Consider the following 15,455-nt stretch of genomic DNA (forward strand, 5'->3'; position numbering starts at 1 on the left):
TGTTTTCTTTAAAACTAACAGCTGTTGTAAGCTTTCACCCTTCCTAGTCCAGCCCTTCAAATTTCTTTTCAGCTTCTACTTTAAAATTTGTTGTCCTTCTAAACAGAATAACAAGTCAGTTATTTCCATAGAATCCGCTGTGTGGGATATTTTTTTTTCCCCTTTCAAGATACTGGAAGATTGCTATAGATAAGCCAACACTGGTTTTACCAGAAGAATAAACCTTCTCCATATGAATGTTAAAACTTCAACCTTGACTTGAAATTTCTCTTAGATTTTTAGGGAGCTCAAACAAAATACCCAGCTCTATTCTGAGTGTGATTGAAGGAGAGGTTGTCATAGCAACTAAATTATGTCAATAATCCATTCTAATATAAAACCAAACATCTGAGATCAAAAAGTGTGGGATGTGGTTATTCATTTACCTAGCTGTAATAAAAGTTGAGAAACTGTCACTTCCATTCCTGTCTTTCACAGAATCATAAAGAGCCTTTGGAAAACCATCTACTCCAACCACCTCCTCAAGTCAGGGCAGCTTCAAAGTTTGTTAGCACTTATGGTATATAGTATTTTGGTTCGAGTATTAAAAGCACAGCCCTTTTCAGAAGGACTTGTTTTTCAGGTTAGCTAACTAGCTCAACATAGTCCCAGAGTCTGCAAATTATTTGCAATCACCTCATTCGTTTGAGCACCCCTTGGAAATGCGACTCACTTGGGTCTCATTTCATGTAAGTAAACATATGCAACTATCAAAGTGTTGTCACTGCTGGGATATTAATCTGCTATTTACTACATCAAGTATTTTATACTTTGAACATTCATTTCAGAGTAGCTTTGAGCAAAAACTTGCACTAAAAAAATGCAGTGTGTTTAGTAGAACAAAAGGAAATGTCTAGCTGTTTTTTACCCACATTGCGTTAAGGCATTTGCTTTCATTATAACGCTTTGCATGACTTTTGCCAGTAAAAGGTTATATATAGGGCGAAGGTGGTAGGAAGAGTGTTCACACCAATCTGTGACATGTGTCTGTTGCATTCCTTAATGTCTAAAACAAATTTCACATTTGTATTTAATGCAGTACTGAGCTCTAATTTCAGTGATCAATTTATCAGTGAAATGTCACGATGATGAGTATTTTCATTCTTCTTTTGGGGAGATGATAGGAGAGCGAGTTGGGTTCACTGGTGTGTTCTTCCATTTTTCTGGTGAAGTGTAGCCTTGCTGGGCTCTAAGGGATGGTAAATTCATTAGGCACAAAGCAGGAAGAACTCAAATACCACATTCCTGTTAACGCTTGTCCTGCCAGATTGTTGGCCGTGTTCACACTGAGGGTTGCGGAAGAGAAAAGCAAAAGTTTGCTTTAAGTAACTTACCTAATTATAGCTGAGATCCTGCTGTAGGAGGAGCACAGCTTGACAAGAATGTTGGAGGGTAATATAGTTGTGGGTGCCTGATGTTTTTATAGATTAATTAGTAGCACTGGTTTTTAATATTTTTAGTAAACCATAATCATTTTACTTCCTTAGCAGTTTAGCTGAACTTTTAATTTAATTTTAAAATGTTTTCTATGTGCTCGATCACACTTTCACTTGGCGAGCGTGGTCAGATGGAGCAGTTCTGCTTGTCTCCTGCTAAGGGTTACTTCAGGAGGCCTCAATGAGAAAGGAGCTGCCCTATAGCAGTTGGAGTGTGTAATTAAATATATTTGAAGCTGCCTTCACACCTGGATTTTATACACTTTTAAGTTCAGATTTTCAGGCTGAGGTAATGGGATGTAGGCTGCTAGATGTCCCAAAGACTTGGTATCTACACCTGGAAAAGCCACCGGCCACTTACTCTGGGGCTGCAGTGCCTGGTCTGCTGCGAATGTGATCTGGAACTGCTGTAGTCCCTAATCCAGGCTATTAATGTAAGCAGAAGCTGAAGTAATTTTATTTTAATGCTCCTGTCTCAAAGCTTCATGGCAGTTTATGATTAATTTCTTGCACACCAGCCGCCACTGGGTTTATTTGTCATCACAGGTCTGTTGGAGCTGTAGTGGAATTAGCAACAAACACATGAAAACCAACTCCATCCCCAGGACAGCTGGACTGAGCGGTGGGTGAGGCAGTAACGTAGCTTTTCTGCACATTATAAGCTCTAGCCACGTACGGATCTTTGCCTGCGGTGTGATGAGAGCTTGTCTGCGGCGAGGAGGCCCTGAGGGGTGAAGTTCGGGGCCTGGTTTTGGGCCTGTCAGCCTCTCTGACATGGCAGCTGGGGCAAAGGCTGGAAGCACAGCCAGACCGGGTCCTTCGCAGTGCTGCCTGCCTTCTCCTGAGGTTATGGGGTTGCTGCAGTTTATGCCAGGCTTCACATAGTTATTTGGAGCTCTGTAACAAAATAACTTTTCACTTGACTGTCAGCCTTGCTTGTCTCATGAAGCCAGTCATGACAAGGGCTGGTGTGTGTGTTGTTGCAGCCCGGCCATTCCAGCTTCGGATGCAGATCCAGGATCTGCCCTATAAAACCGGGAACAGTCTCTTCTGCTGCGTGTTCTTTGCTGTTCTTGCAGAATTATTAAGGGAAAGGCAAGAGAAAGCCTATCAACAGGGATGTAACAGAATGAATTCATTCATACGCCTTCCTTAATGCCTCCAAGATTCAAGATGGTCCTCCAAAATCTCATAATCTGTTATTTTGTGGAGTCCACAAAATGGTTAAGCTGTTGGAGACCTTTGCCATTGCAATGTGTTTGCAGACAACACAGCTGGAACCAAAACGTGTGCCTGAGTGTAATATCTTGCCATGCTGGTAGTTACACACAGAAAACAGGTGCCAATGATTCGGTTTTCTATGATGGAACTTCTGTGGAAGATTAAGTATCTCTTGGTAGATGATCATTATCAGAAAAAATTAGAAACCTTTGAATATGCAGTATGCTATGCATTTTCTTCATATAATTATTGACTTTTTCCCCCCATTCCAAATAAAAAATGGATAAGCCGTGTGGCTTTCCTCTTCAGATTGCGTTCCCAGGTCTTGGTTCCAAGTTGCTGCAAAACCTGGGAGTCTTCAGTCTAATGCTTTTACAGTTGTTTTGATGCACTGCAGGTTTCAAGTGCTTCTTGTCCTTAGTAGAACTTTCCTTCTCTTACTAACATATACTTGTGGGTAAAAGTGAAATTGTATGTAAACCACTATGTTGTTTCGGTGTGTCTTGCAAAGTATTTGCAGCTGCTTTGCATACAACTTTGCAGCTGGAGGAAGCTTCATGGAAGTTTTTTTTAACTTAGATGAAATATATCACTAATACGAAATCCAGTGCTTGGTTTCCATGTTGGACAGCAGTGCTAATTTTCTGTTGATTGTAGAAGTTTGTATGTTGAAAGTGGAGTTTCTTTTATTTAGCAGTTACAAACTGTGCTTGCAAATTCAACGTGAAGCTTGTAAGGTCATCAGAAACACCCACCTGGCAGGGGAAGCATGGGGAAGAGAGGGGCAAAAGATGAAATACAACTTCATCTGTGCCTCTGAAAACGTATCTTGAGAGGAAATGTATATGCTTTTCAACTCAAAATAACTGGGTTGAAATTGGATAGGGTTTTTGGTGATACTGTGTAGCCTTCTTCCACGAGCTCTTGAGTGTGTTTTGGGCAGAAATTAGTGTTTCAGAAACTTGTATTTCAACAGACTTGTTTTGAAACAACCCATCCTTTTACACCTGTCTTGATTAGCTGCGTAAGTCCAGGCTAGCATACAGATTATGTACATGACAGTTTCCTCTGATTTGCCTTTTTATCCCGCCTACTGCTCAGTTATTTGTATGCAAATAGATGTGCAGACAACTCCATTTCACAGTAAAGGAGTCTTTTAAATTGGTGTATTTTGCTTGTATAAAATATATTATTTGAGAAAACAAGTGTTTGAGATGTATTTTTTTCGTAGTTGAATCAGACACCAGTTGTCACAAACAGCATTGCAGTACAAAATTATACATAAAAATAAATTGAATAAATTAAGTAAATTCATTTCATTTTGTATGATCAGGGCAGTGATTTTTAAAAAATTTTTACTGTCTGTGTTCACATGAATTGTTTCTTGTTAATTTTCCTAGGTGGAGAATCATGAATTTCTTGTCAAGGCTTCTTTTGATCCTAACTTGACAGAATTAAGAGAGAAAATGAATGAACTGGAAGAAAAAATGCAGTCCTTTTTAAAGAGTGCAGCCAAAGAACTAGGTAGGTTATGAAACTTCTGTTGATTCTTAGCTCCTTTGTAAAATGTTTTGAGAACAAGTGATGAAAACTGGCGTAGAGGAGTTAAAGAATGTGTTATTTTATTAGTAGTTTGGGGTGACTTTAGTTGTCACAGTACAATCTGTTGAAAACTGGGTGTGTTTTGGCTCTTTTTTTTTTAAGGAGAGCATTCCAGAATATTTCAGAAATTGTCCTGTACATTGCAAGATACTGCAGTAATTCATTTTATAGAACTGTAACTCATCTAAGTCTTGGCTAAGCCTAGTTCTGTTTTACCTCCTTTGAGGACATGCATGGAAACTTTTTCCACACTCCCCATCCCTCTCCATCTCCCTTTCCCCCCTGTGTGTTCTCTTGAGTGTTGATTCAGGACACAGTAGTTTTCTTTTGACGTTCTTTGCAAAATATGATATGTAAGCAAATGAGACATTTAAAGAATTGATTATCCTATGCAAAAAAATCTGTGTGCAGCTGATGAATCGGGCATTTAAAGACCAACTTTAAAAAAAAAAACCCAATTTTTAATGCATATATGACAAGGAAACTGGCAACACTGTAGTTACTTTAGGCTATACCTTTAAGGCTTGCGTGGTTTTTTAGGCTTGATTTTTGTAGTCTGAACAAGATACCTGGATAAAAAGAAGGAAAGGCAAGGTTATGTAGGGATGGAACGAGAACTCTCACCAGCAGAAGTATATGTTAGTAAAAGGATCACAAGACTACAGGTGCTCTCCTTTACAGCAGCAATGTAGAATGGCCTTGCAGTGTGCTATGAACTTTTTTCACATTTCTGGAGAATATGTGCCAATACAATAATCATGAATCTAATTTGAATATGCAGTTTGAGAGCATATCAAAGCAAGAGCAGAGAATAAATCAGTAACCTTGTTAGGTCCAGGTATTTCTCATAGCTGTACAGAACCAAAGCAATTGTACTGGATAGTGTATCTAAGAGAGGCTACATCATACAAACGGGGGTTAGTGAGCAGAATTAGCACAAACTGCAGGATTTTTGATAATACAGTTGTTTTCTTTTTTTTTTCTTTCACCTAAAAGGTTTGGAAGCTGGCAAGAGTATCAAACTGGAGACAAATTCACAGTTTGGACACCACTTCCGAATAACCTGCAAGGAGGAAAAAGTTCTCCGTAACAATTCAAAATACGTAATAGTTGATACACAGAAGAACGGTGTTAAATTTACTAACAGGTATGAGATCATCTTGCTAGTTTTTCAAGCCTGTTGTGAAAGAAATAAAGTTGTTCCTTTCTTTATAATTTTCCTGTCAAACTGGTTTCCCTACATTTTGAAAGGCTGAATTTTCACCCTTTTACTGGGTTCACAGATTTTGAGCAAGACTGGCATGAGGGAGGAGTAGTCATACAGTTTCTGTTAAAAGCTGCATTTCCCATTTACTTTGCCAACTGTTAGCTATTTTTGGTCCTTTGACTTGGGCTAATTCCTCTGTTTTAGCTGCACCTAGTAGCATAATTGCATTCATTATGAGTGTTTATACAGACACTTTCACAAACTGCAACAGGAAAAGAGCTATTTATGTTTTATTACCAAATATGACATGCAGCAGTTTTGTTGGTGATGACCTTTTTTTTGTTGTTCCAAATTACACTGTAATTTCTGTTATTTCTATGTATTTGACTTACATTCTGTGGCTCTATAGATTAAGCTATTTAAAAATTTCAGTCTTCAGGCTAATGGCATCAATGCTGTTTCAGTGTCTCCGTGTCTAGACAGCAGTTCTGTCACAGGTCAGCCAAGCAAGAAATCTGTACTTTTTGTTGACTTTTTAGCACTTTTAGAGCTTTTTAGAAGGAGCAAGGACTACCTCATTCATCAGATGAATCTCTTTCTGTACTTCATTATTTTTACACAGAACAAAGTAGAAAGTTGCATATGCAGAATCAAGAAATGACTTAGATTTAAGGCAATCTCTTGAAGGTTGCTGGTCTAACCCCTCACTCAAAGCAAAGCCACCTTAGGAATTTGATCCTCTCTCAAAACTAGATGAGGCAGCTCAAGGCCTTGCCCAGGTGCCCATCCTCCAAGCATCCTTTATAACCTCATGAGGCACAGGTTCCAGTGCTGAACCACTCTTTGTGAAAACAAAGTCACTTCACAGCTGTTTTATAGCCAGTTGGACCCCAGTCTGTACTATTGCATGGAGTTATTGCATCCCAGGTGCAGGACTTTGGATTTGCCACCTATTTCTCTACTCTGTAGATATCTCAGTGAATGGCAGCCCTGTCTTCCTGCATACTGACAGCTCCCCTTAATGTGCTGGTGTTCACAGCCTTGCTGAGAGTGCATTCAGTCCCGTCATTCAGATTGATACTATTTATGCCTTGATTAACAGACCTAAGAAGTGCTGCTAATGATCAGCCCCTAACTGGACTTCAACCTCCTGACAAGTTCCTCCTTGTCTGCCTAGGGCAGGTCCAGGAGAAAACTAGTCTTTAAGTCTCATGTGTGTGTTATATACGGAAGGGTAAAAATAGCAGATTAACACATCGTACAGTCTGTTTCAAACCAACCATGGTGCTACTGCTTTTTGTATAACAGTTTCTGCTGGAGTTAGCATCAGAGAAGTGAGTTTGAGAAAGAGATCTTGATTGACAGACGTGTGAGAAGCACTGCTTACAGGGCAAAGCTGGTTTCAAGCCAGTGCTATTACCAATAGTGACTGTTTCTGTTAGTCACTCACTTTCATAGTAATAAATCCTTTGCTTTGGAAAGGAGGGCAAAGATATTGGTTCACACCAACCAATATGTTGGTGTATTTCACACCAATTTGCTTAAATGAACAAAGTGTGAACCTTAATTGCATTTTGTTTTAACATTTACTCAGAGGATAATTTTTCAAAACATCTCTGAAATTTAAAACAGTGCTTTTTCCTTCTAAATATGCTATGATTCTAAGCATAGTGATGAAGTTAAGCTTTTCTGTAACTGAGAGGACGGTACTTAAAATCTCTACTGTGTCATCTGTTACTTTCCCTTAGGGAAGAAGCCCTTGGATCACTAATACAACAGACTTCTCTGTGCTTAGTTAAGTTACAGTTGCTTCTGTAGATAGTACTAGAAGCACAAGGCTGACTTCTGCTTATAGTGTGGGTGCACTCCTTGCATATGTTTCATATTCAGTCCTGCAGACTCTACTTCATGTTCAGAGACAAGATTGAGAAGAATAAACGTTTCTTTAAACTCTCTCTTGATTTTAGCTTACCTTATTTTGAAGACTAAAGCCCATTCTTAGTGACAGTAGTTCACTGAGGTTTTTAGTAAATGAAAGAAGTCAGTGCCTTAATCTCTGATAAGCCTGTTGTAGGACTCTGGGCTAATTACACAGTTGCTTAGCAGCAATTCTCCTCTGCCAGTTCTATAATGTGCTACATCTTGTTGCAAAATGGTCAGAAATTCAGCTTTAAGAGCAAGTCCTTGTCACCTAGTGTGTCCATAACAAATAACTACTGAAAGATTTTTAATGATATGTTCAGAGATGCTAGAATTGCTTCTTTGGCCCTTGTGGATGATCTTAAACTTGGAATTAATCTTATGGATATCCTGGTGTGGATGAATCATAGAGCAGTTGCTTTGTGCTGAACCTTGCTGTTAAAACAGGTGGGGACAACTGGTATTGACTCATAGATGAGGAGTCCAGAAGTTTGGCATTACAGCAGTGAAGACAGAACATCACAGCTTCTAAATATTGTGGTTTTGTTCACAGCAAACTGAGCTCCGTCAATGACGAATACATAAAGAACAGAGAAGAGTATGAAGAGGCTCAGGATGCAATTGTTAAGGAAATCATTAACATTGCTTCAGGTGAATGTGTCAATGTTGATGTGTATCACAGTCTAGAATGCTGAGAGGACTTGCAGTTACTTTCTAGGTCCTTCTATAGAGAAGAACCGTAACATTCCCCAAAAGAATTAGTGTGAAAAATTAGTTTTGGCTTTCAAGCAGTTGTTGAAAGTTTGAAATACGTCAGACTGCCGTCAGACCCTTTCCTGGCATTGCTACAAATGTGCCATGATGGGGTGTGTGCAAATGCTAATCCCATACAAGGAAAAAAATATGCCCATAAAGGCCACATCTATCCTTCCTCCACCTCCCCGACTCTGGGCATTTCCACCCAAACAGTAGGCTAAGTAGAAGGTAGAAGAGGTAAAGGGCTACAAAGAAGTGAGGAGTGGGACCTAAGGTCTGTGAAGGATGGTGAAGAAAGAACGTTGGTGTGCAATATAAGATCAAGTTAGTCATTGTCTGTATGGTACAAGAAAAAATTATTGTTTTCCTAATTAATTTCCCTATATTTTGCTCCAAGATTGCCTCTTGCAGGGCATTCTTTACTATCCTTCACCAAACGGAGAAGAGGCATCTGGGAATTTGGGCTGGAGGATTCTGTAAATATTGCCTCTCCCAAAGGCACTAGTTCCAGCAGGACAATCTTGGTTCTTTGAAAGAGGGAAGTGGAAAGTGAAAGCACTAATGATTTTTAAGCTAAGGGGAAATAGATTGAAGACAAACACTTTTGAAGCTGATGTATCAATATATTTGAGTATGTATTAAGTTACGGTGGAAATCTTCATAAGCTTTGACCTGTTGTCATGATAAAGAATTTGCCAGTATATTACAAAATCAGCTTGTTAGATAATTTTTTTTTTTTTTTGGTATCTTGGTAATTTTCAAGTGGTGTTTTTTGTGTATAGCATATGAAGGTTTGTATATTTATGTGGAAAGCTAAGTGGGTATTATATAGTGGGATTAGCTTGAATATGTCATTTATAAATGCCTAGTATGTTTAATGAAGTCTTTTGCTGCTGCTTAAAGCTTCTCTGGTGTGCAGTCATAGACTTACAAGTGTATCTAAAAAGCATTTTTCTTCCCCAAGTGGGGGCAATTTAATCAAGAAGACTGGATTATGTGTGTAATTCATGAAAGAAAGTGACTTCAAGTCCTCTTAATTATCTACACCTAGCCAGTTCAAGAGATGATGTCAGAAGGGTAAATGTACTTTGTAAAGGCAGGACTCTTTGTGCAGGTCACTCCTCACCTCTCCTGACACATGCTTCCACCTGCAGTTGTTAGATGGTTTGCCTCTGTAAACTCCTGTCCCTCATCCCTTTCACTGAAACAAACAAACAACAAAACTTAAACTGGTCCTGGGGGTGCTGAGCCACATAGTCCAGTTGTCTGGTGTCACAGGCACTTAGAGACCTCTCCATCCTAGCATTCACATGAACACCAATGCTTGCTGTGTCTGAATTGTCAGTGCTGTATCTCTGTTGTCTTTGCTTGCACGGGCGTCAAGATGCAGCGTGTCATTGAGGAAGGAAACGTACTGGATTTCCAGCACTTGCCGTTTCTCCGTGTCTTGTGCTAAGGCAAAACAATCAACACGGCCTCACTTCTTCCTTTTCCTGGTCTGAAGAAATTCCCTTTGTAGTCCAAAAGCAGGGAAACTTTAGGATTACATCTTAGACTCTCAAAGAAGGTGACTGCTGTCTTGAATAAAAATTGACTTCTAATACAGATTAATTAATTTTATGGGCTCAATACAGGCTTTAAGATGTCTTTTCAGCAAAAACCAAAAAAATTTCTAACTGTGTTGAATTTTTATGTCTCTAATCAAAAACAGGTTATGCAGAACCAATACAGACAATGAATGATGTGATAGCTCAGTTAGATGCAATTGTCAGTTTTGCTCACGTGTCAAATGGAGCACCAGTGCCGTATGTCCGTCCTGTCATTCTGGACAAAGGACAGGGAAGGATTGTGCTGAAAGGTGCCAGACATCCTTGCGTCGAAGTGCAAGATGAGGTGGCCTTCATCCCCAATGACGTTACATTTGAGAAGGGCAAGCAGATGTTCCACATTATTACTGGTAATGTTTCCGTTCTCTTTTTCATTTGTCATTTCTAATATGTTTTAAATATCTCAAGTATTTCCAGTAATGATGTCTTAAAAAAAAAAAAAGTAAACAAATGAACAACCCAATAAAACTCTATCAAAACAATTTCTCTAATCAACAAAGCGTGATCAGCCTAGTAACTTGTTCGTGTTCCTGTATGGGGGATAAAATTTAGCTCTGGAAAAGAAGGGAGGATATAAGCGATCGTTATGTATTATATTAGAAAAAGAAAATATCCACCATGTTCTTGTGAAATGTTTCCTTTGATAGTGGATATTCTATGTGCTTATGCACATGCAGACATATTTCTCATCTTCCAAACTAACAGTCATAGAATCAGTTGTTAAATTGTAGTTAAAATGCAGTGTTTGGAGAAGGTGATTACTAATTTAGAAATAGTCATTTGGGAAGAAGAGAAAGAATGTTAGGGCAGTAGGAAATAAGAAATCAGTCCTTCCTTAATATATGTCGTCTTTGCCCTAGTGACTGTATCTCCATAAGCCAGGGGACCTCAGGAGCTGGACAATCTAAACCTGCTTAAGTGATTTGGAAAATTCCACCAGGCATCAGTTGTACTGTAGCCACGTAGGCACCGTCTGTAGGAAGATTTTAAGCAGCCTCTCTGTTAAAGTTTTCTTTGTTTAGTATTAAGGTTGATTTCAAATACGAAACATGTTTTAATGCTGTACCATTTTTTCCTTATTCTCTGGTGTAATTAAGATAATTTTACGACACAGGAAAACATTTTTAGTGTTTATACATTTAATTGAATTTTAATTTCCATCCAGATGTCCTTGACATACATTCTGAGTAGCAAAGATCTGAAATTAGAGAATGATTAATGAACACTTCTGACATAATAAATAAATAAAAACTAAAAATCTTAATAAATGCATGGTAATATGCCTGTTTTTCTGGTTAGCTAAGGTATAAAATTGGTTTTAATGAACAGTTTTCTGGAAAATACTTCAGTTGAAATTAGCTTTTTAATATCTGTTTTTGCTGACTCAGAATCCCTTTAGATTGTAATTTAAATCACCCATTAGCTTGTACCCAGTCTATAACCAAGATATTTCATTTTTACAGACAAATTGTAATTGTTGTTTGAGGTGAAAGCAAATTATTTTCATTCTTAAGCAGCAATACTGATGACTTTTAATTTAAAGCTTATTTGTTTTAGATGACTGCTTGTACTTCTGAAAACTCTACAACTTATGAAGCCCCTAATGCTCTCTGATCACTTTTATTTTGAAAAAACAGCTTTCAGTAAGACGAGCGAGCCTTAGTAGTAGTGGAGCTACTTGTTGCACCTGTTAGACAGGTCTGCTGCTCTTTCCTGGCAAGAGAATAATAAGTTTAAACATGCTTTGTTTTAATTTAGAGCTTGTTCTTTAAAAGAACTGTTGAATTCTAAAAGATGACTGTTCTTTTTAATTCATTTGCAAAATTTCTTCTCCAGGCCCTAACATGGGGGGAAAATCAACATACATCCGACAGACAGGTGTGATTGTTCTTATGGCCCAAATTGGGTGTTTTGTGCCATGCGAGTCTGCAGAAGTCACCATCGTGGATTGTATCCTGGCTCGTGTTGGGGCTGGAGACAGTCAGCTGAAAGGTGTCTCTACTTTCATGGCTGAAATGTTAGAAACGGCTTCAATCCTTAGGTAAGTCCCGTGCTTATTTGGTTTGGTTGGTTGGGGTTGATGGGAAAGGAGGTGCTCGAAGAAAGAAGGATTTAAGATTTCATTTTAGGGAGGATCTCAAGTCCTTTTAAGCAGGCTCGTAAGTTCTTGAAGTAGCCTTCTGTTTATTTCAGTGGTCACAGAGAGCTGCTACCAGGCCAAAGTCTAAATGGGACAGAGAAACTAATTTGGAAAGATATGTGTGTGCACTTTATTCATTTGTCGTTATGTAAATAGGAAAGATCTTTTGCTTCTTTTATGCTTTGCCTCTACAACATAACTTGCGGTACTCCGATATCCAGAGTTCATGCTGTTCTCAGGTGTTTATGAAATACCCTTGTGTTTTCAGGACAGCATCTGAAAACTCCCTGATAATCATTGATGAGCTGGGAAGAGGAACTTCTACCTATGATGGCTTTGGCTTAGCATGGGCTATTTCAGAATACATTGCTAGCAAAATCTGTGCTTTCTGTATGTTTGCTACACATTTCCATGAACTGACAGCTCTTGCTGACCAAGTGCCAACCGTAAATAACCTACATGTTACTGCTCTGACCAGTGATGACACACTGACGATGCTTTATCGTGTCAAGGAAGGTAAGACTCTGTAAATGGTGAATAGAGGAAACTCCATTTTGCCTTGAGAGAGGAAGAAATCTTTAGGGAGGGGACCAAAACAACATCATAAAAAAAATTCCTGTCGTACTCCAGGCTTAGGGTTTACAATAGACATCTTCTGTGTCCATAGAGGGTGTGTATGGCAGGAGCTCTGTCTGTGTGTGCACACAGTTGGTAATGATATTGATGATTATTTGTTAAGACTTCTAGGTTATTTCTGTCACTCAAGTCAATGCTTTTGAGGTTGATCCCATTTTGTTTTTTTAAAGAGTGGAGAGAAGGGTTTGAAAAGGTTATTTTCTGTTTTCCTAAATCAGCTATTTTAACCTGCTGATAGACAAGACTTCTGTTCCTTAAACTGTTCTTTTAAAAGAAATGAGTGCAACTTTTATGTGCTGACAGTTTTAAATAATGTCTATTGTAATAAGGCTTAGTCATTTAAGAAAGGTTTTCTCCAATTTATGCAGTAGTTTGATATAGGAAACATCATATGTTTAGTTGTTAGCAAATGGCATAATAGTAAAACAAGTAGCCTGTTTCGTTAGTGTAAGGCGAGTCAAATGTATTTTAATTAAATCCTTTAGTGGATCCAATTATTCCTTTTGGTATTAAATTAGACAATTTTTAATTGGGCATAAATTTCAAAACTTCATCTGTTAACCACAATAAGCGGTTTCTCCAGCTTCTCTATATCCCAAATAATTTGTTCTTGCTCCTTTCAGCAGGAGCCTGTATTTCTGATAAGGAAAGCAGTGCTGTGTAACGGTGCCTTGCAAGGTGTCGTCATTTATGGCATTCTAATTTAGTTGTAAACTCTACAGTGATTTTTGTTGTTCCCATAAGAGCATTTCAGTCTGGTTGCCAACCTTTGGGCTGAGATTTTGATTTCAAATGTGGGCAGAGTACTGTTATGCTATGTTTTCACTTAAAAATACCTCTTAATTTTTTGTGTTCCACAACGAAGGAATGAGTTAGATGACACGCAGGTGGGTAGAACATGGTTACTATAGAACACAGTGGCTATACTGGATCTGATCAACAACTTACCTTGTGGGGTGTTTTTTTCTCAAATAAGGAATAACTATTTGAGGAGTTAGGCTATTATCTTTACTAAAACAATGACTGTTATCCACCCTTGTTAAGGCTAAGGAGCTGGTCTCGTATGTAAAGTCCTGCAGGCTGGTGTTCTATCTTCTTCCTTTAGGATTTAATCTTACAGGTACAATTGCTGAACTTCATTCCTCACTTTAAAAGCTGTTTTGTCATGTTGACATAATACCAAGTACTTGCTTTTGCTTGGCTATTTCATCATAATAACTCTGCTTTTCATGATCAGTGCATATTCAGTATGTGTTAGCCTGGAACTCTCTCCAATATTTCTTGATTTCTTTAGCCAATTCAGGACTTTTCACTTCATTACTTCTGGCATATGTTGTTCTGAAATGAATCTAATGTGCTGTCCAATTATTACACTTTACCATTATGCTTTTAAAGATTTTTTTTTTATAATCTTCGCAGGCTATCACCATACTATTAAGTGACTTTAGATAATAGGTAAATGTGTTTTTATTATATCCTGATCTGAGCCTCACTCAAATGGTACCATGCTAGTTTTACTCTTATGACATTCCTAATTGACCATATCTTACTCATTTATTCTGGTTTTAAATCTGTGAAATTACTTCATTTCTTGGCCTTTGCTTGTATAACCACTTCTAATTTTGTATTGCCCTATGGCTGTGGTCTTGCAATTAGGCTTCGGGTACTTTTCTGTGAAGCTGGGAGACTGCTCTGAACAAGGGGAATCAAAGCACTACCAGAACAACTGCTCTCCTCTGCCTTTACTGAGAGTCTACTTAAAGCTGCTTAGAATATCTCTGGCTGCCGCAGTCTTCTTTCTTATAACTCTGTGTCCTTGTCTTTTGAGGTCTTTATTCCTTAGAAATGGCCTCTGTTCTCACTGTTCATGCACTTTTCCAGGCAATCCCCAGGCTTTGCTTCTGAGTATCAGTCCCCAAAGTGCTGTGGCCCTGGTCCCTAGCCTGTTCCTGTGGAGAGGTGGCACCTGGGGTTCTTTCCTAGTTCCCCTTTTCCCATCTTCTCCAGCACATGCTGAGCTCCTTCCACCAAGTGAAGGTCCACAGCCCTCTGAAGGCCTTGCTCAAATCAGTGTTTAAAACGTGACTTGATGTGGCATGGGAACTGAAGACAAGTATAGTCATAAATTACTGCAAGTGTACATTGAAGCTATGAGTGTTTTCAATGCAGCGAGAGCTGGCGATGTACAGTATCTTCAAACAAGCCATCCTTATTTAGATGCCTTATTTTGAGTACTTACATTGGGGAGGGAAGAAACATACACCGATTCTAAACCTTCTACCTTCTAAATCCTTTGGAATAGCAACTTTTATGATAAATACCCCTAATATTCCCCAGATGGTTGCGGGAATTATCTTTCTTCAGACCCCCACCCCAATTTTTAAACCTGTATTAACTCACCCATTCTAGTCCTGAATATAACTCTGGAAGCCCAGTTTCCTATTTTTCTCCAATCAGTTTTTGCCATTTTCAGTCATACACATCTTTTCTTTGTGTATGCAGTGTCGTTCAATCCATTTTCTTGGAAGTGCTATTGAGCATAGAGGCACAATAGTTTGTTTCTATCTACTTAAGCCTCTGTCAGATGAGACACAACATTATGAAATCTTCATCCTAAAATACTTGGTCTCAAATTTGATGTCTTTCATGTAAGTTTTTGCATTTAGTGTTGCGCTCTTTCCCTTTTGGAAGGGTTATGTTCTTCAGGCCAGGATGTGCGTATAGGCAGCTCGGATGCAGCTGTGTTTTGAAACAACAGGTTTCATGTCATTTGAAATGTGTAACTAAATCTGAAATGCATGACAAGGAAGTTTGAAACATTATTTTCATCCCTGTCTTCATGCTTCCAGAGTGTGACAGAATTGCTGGAAGAGGAGACACAGAAAGTACTG

The 15,455-nt window shown here is 38.6% G+C and overlaps 1 protein-coding gene across 1 annotated transcript in view; it reads left to right on the forward strand.

The window, feature by feature from the left end:
- The window catches only part of MSH2 (mutS homolog 2), a 56,966-nt gene that overhangs the window by 36,343 nt on the left and 5,168 nt on the right, over nt 1-15,455 (forward strand). The window contains exons 9-14 of the mRNA XM_065631307.1: nt 4,097-4,220; nt 5,295-5,445; nt 7,979-8,076; nt 9,893-10,138; nt 11,625-11,829; nt 12,197-12,444. Coding sequence (XP_065487379.1) covers nt 4,097-4,220; nt 5,295-5,445; nt 7,979-8,076; nt 9,893-10,138; nt 11,625-11,829; nt 12,197-12,444 — 1,072 coding nt within the window. The remainder of the gene's footprint in view (nt 1-4,096; nt 4,221-5,294; nt 5,446-7,978; nt 8,077-9,892; nt 10,139-11,624; nt 11,830-12,196; nt 12,445-15,455) is intronic.

Source organism: Caloenas nicobarica, chromosome 3 (assembly GCF_036013445.1).
Source record: "Caloenas nicobarica isolate bCalNic1 chromosome 3, bCalNic1.hap1, whole genome shotgun sequence".
Taxonomy (NCBI): Eukaryota; Metazoa; Chordata; class Aves; order Columbiformes; family Columbidae; genus Caloenas; species Caloenas nicobarica.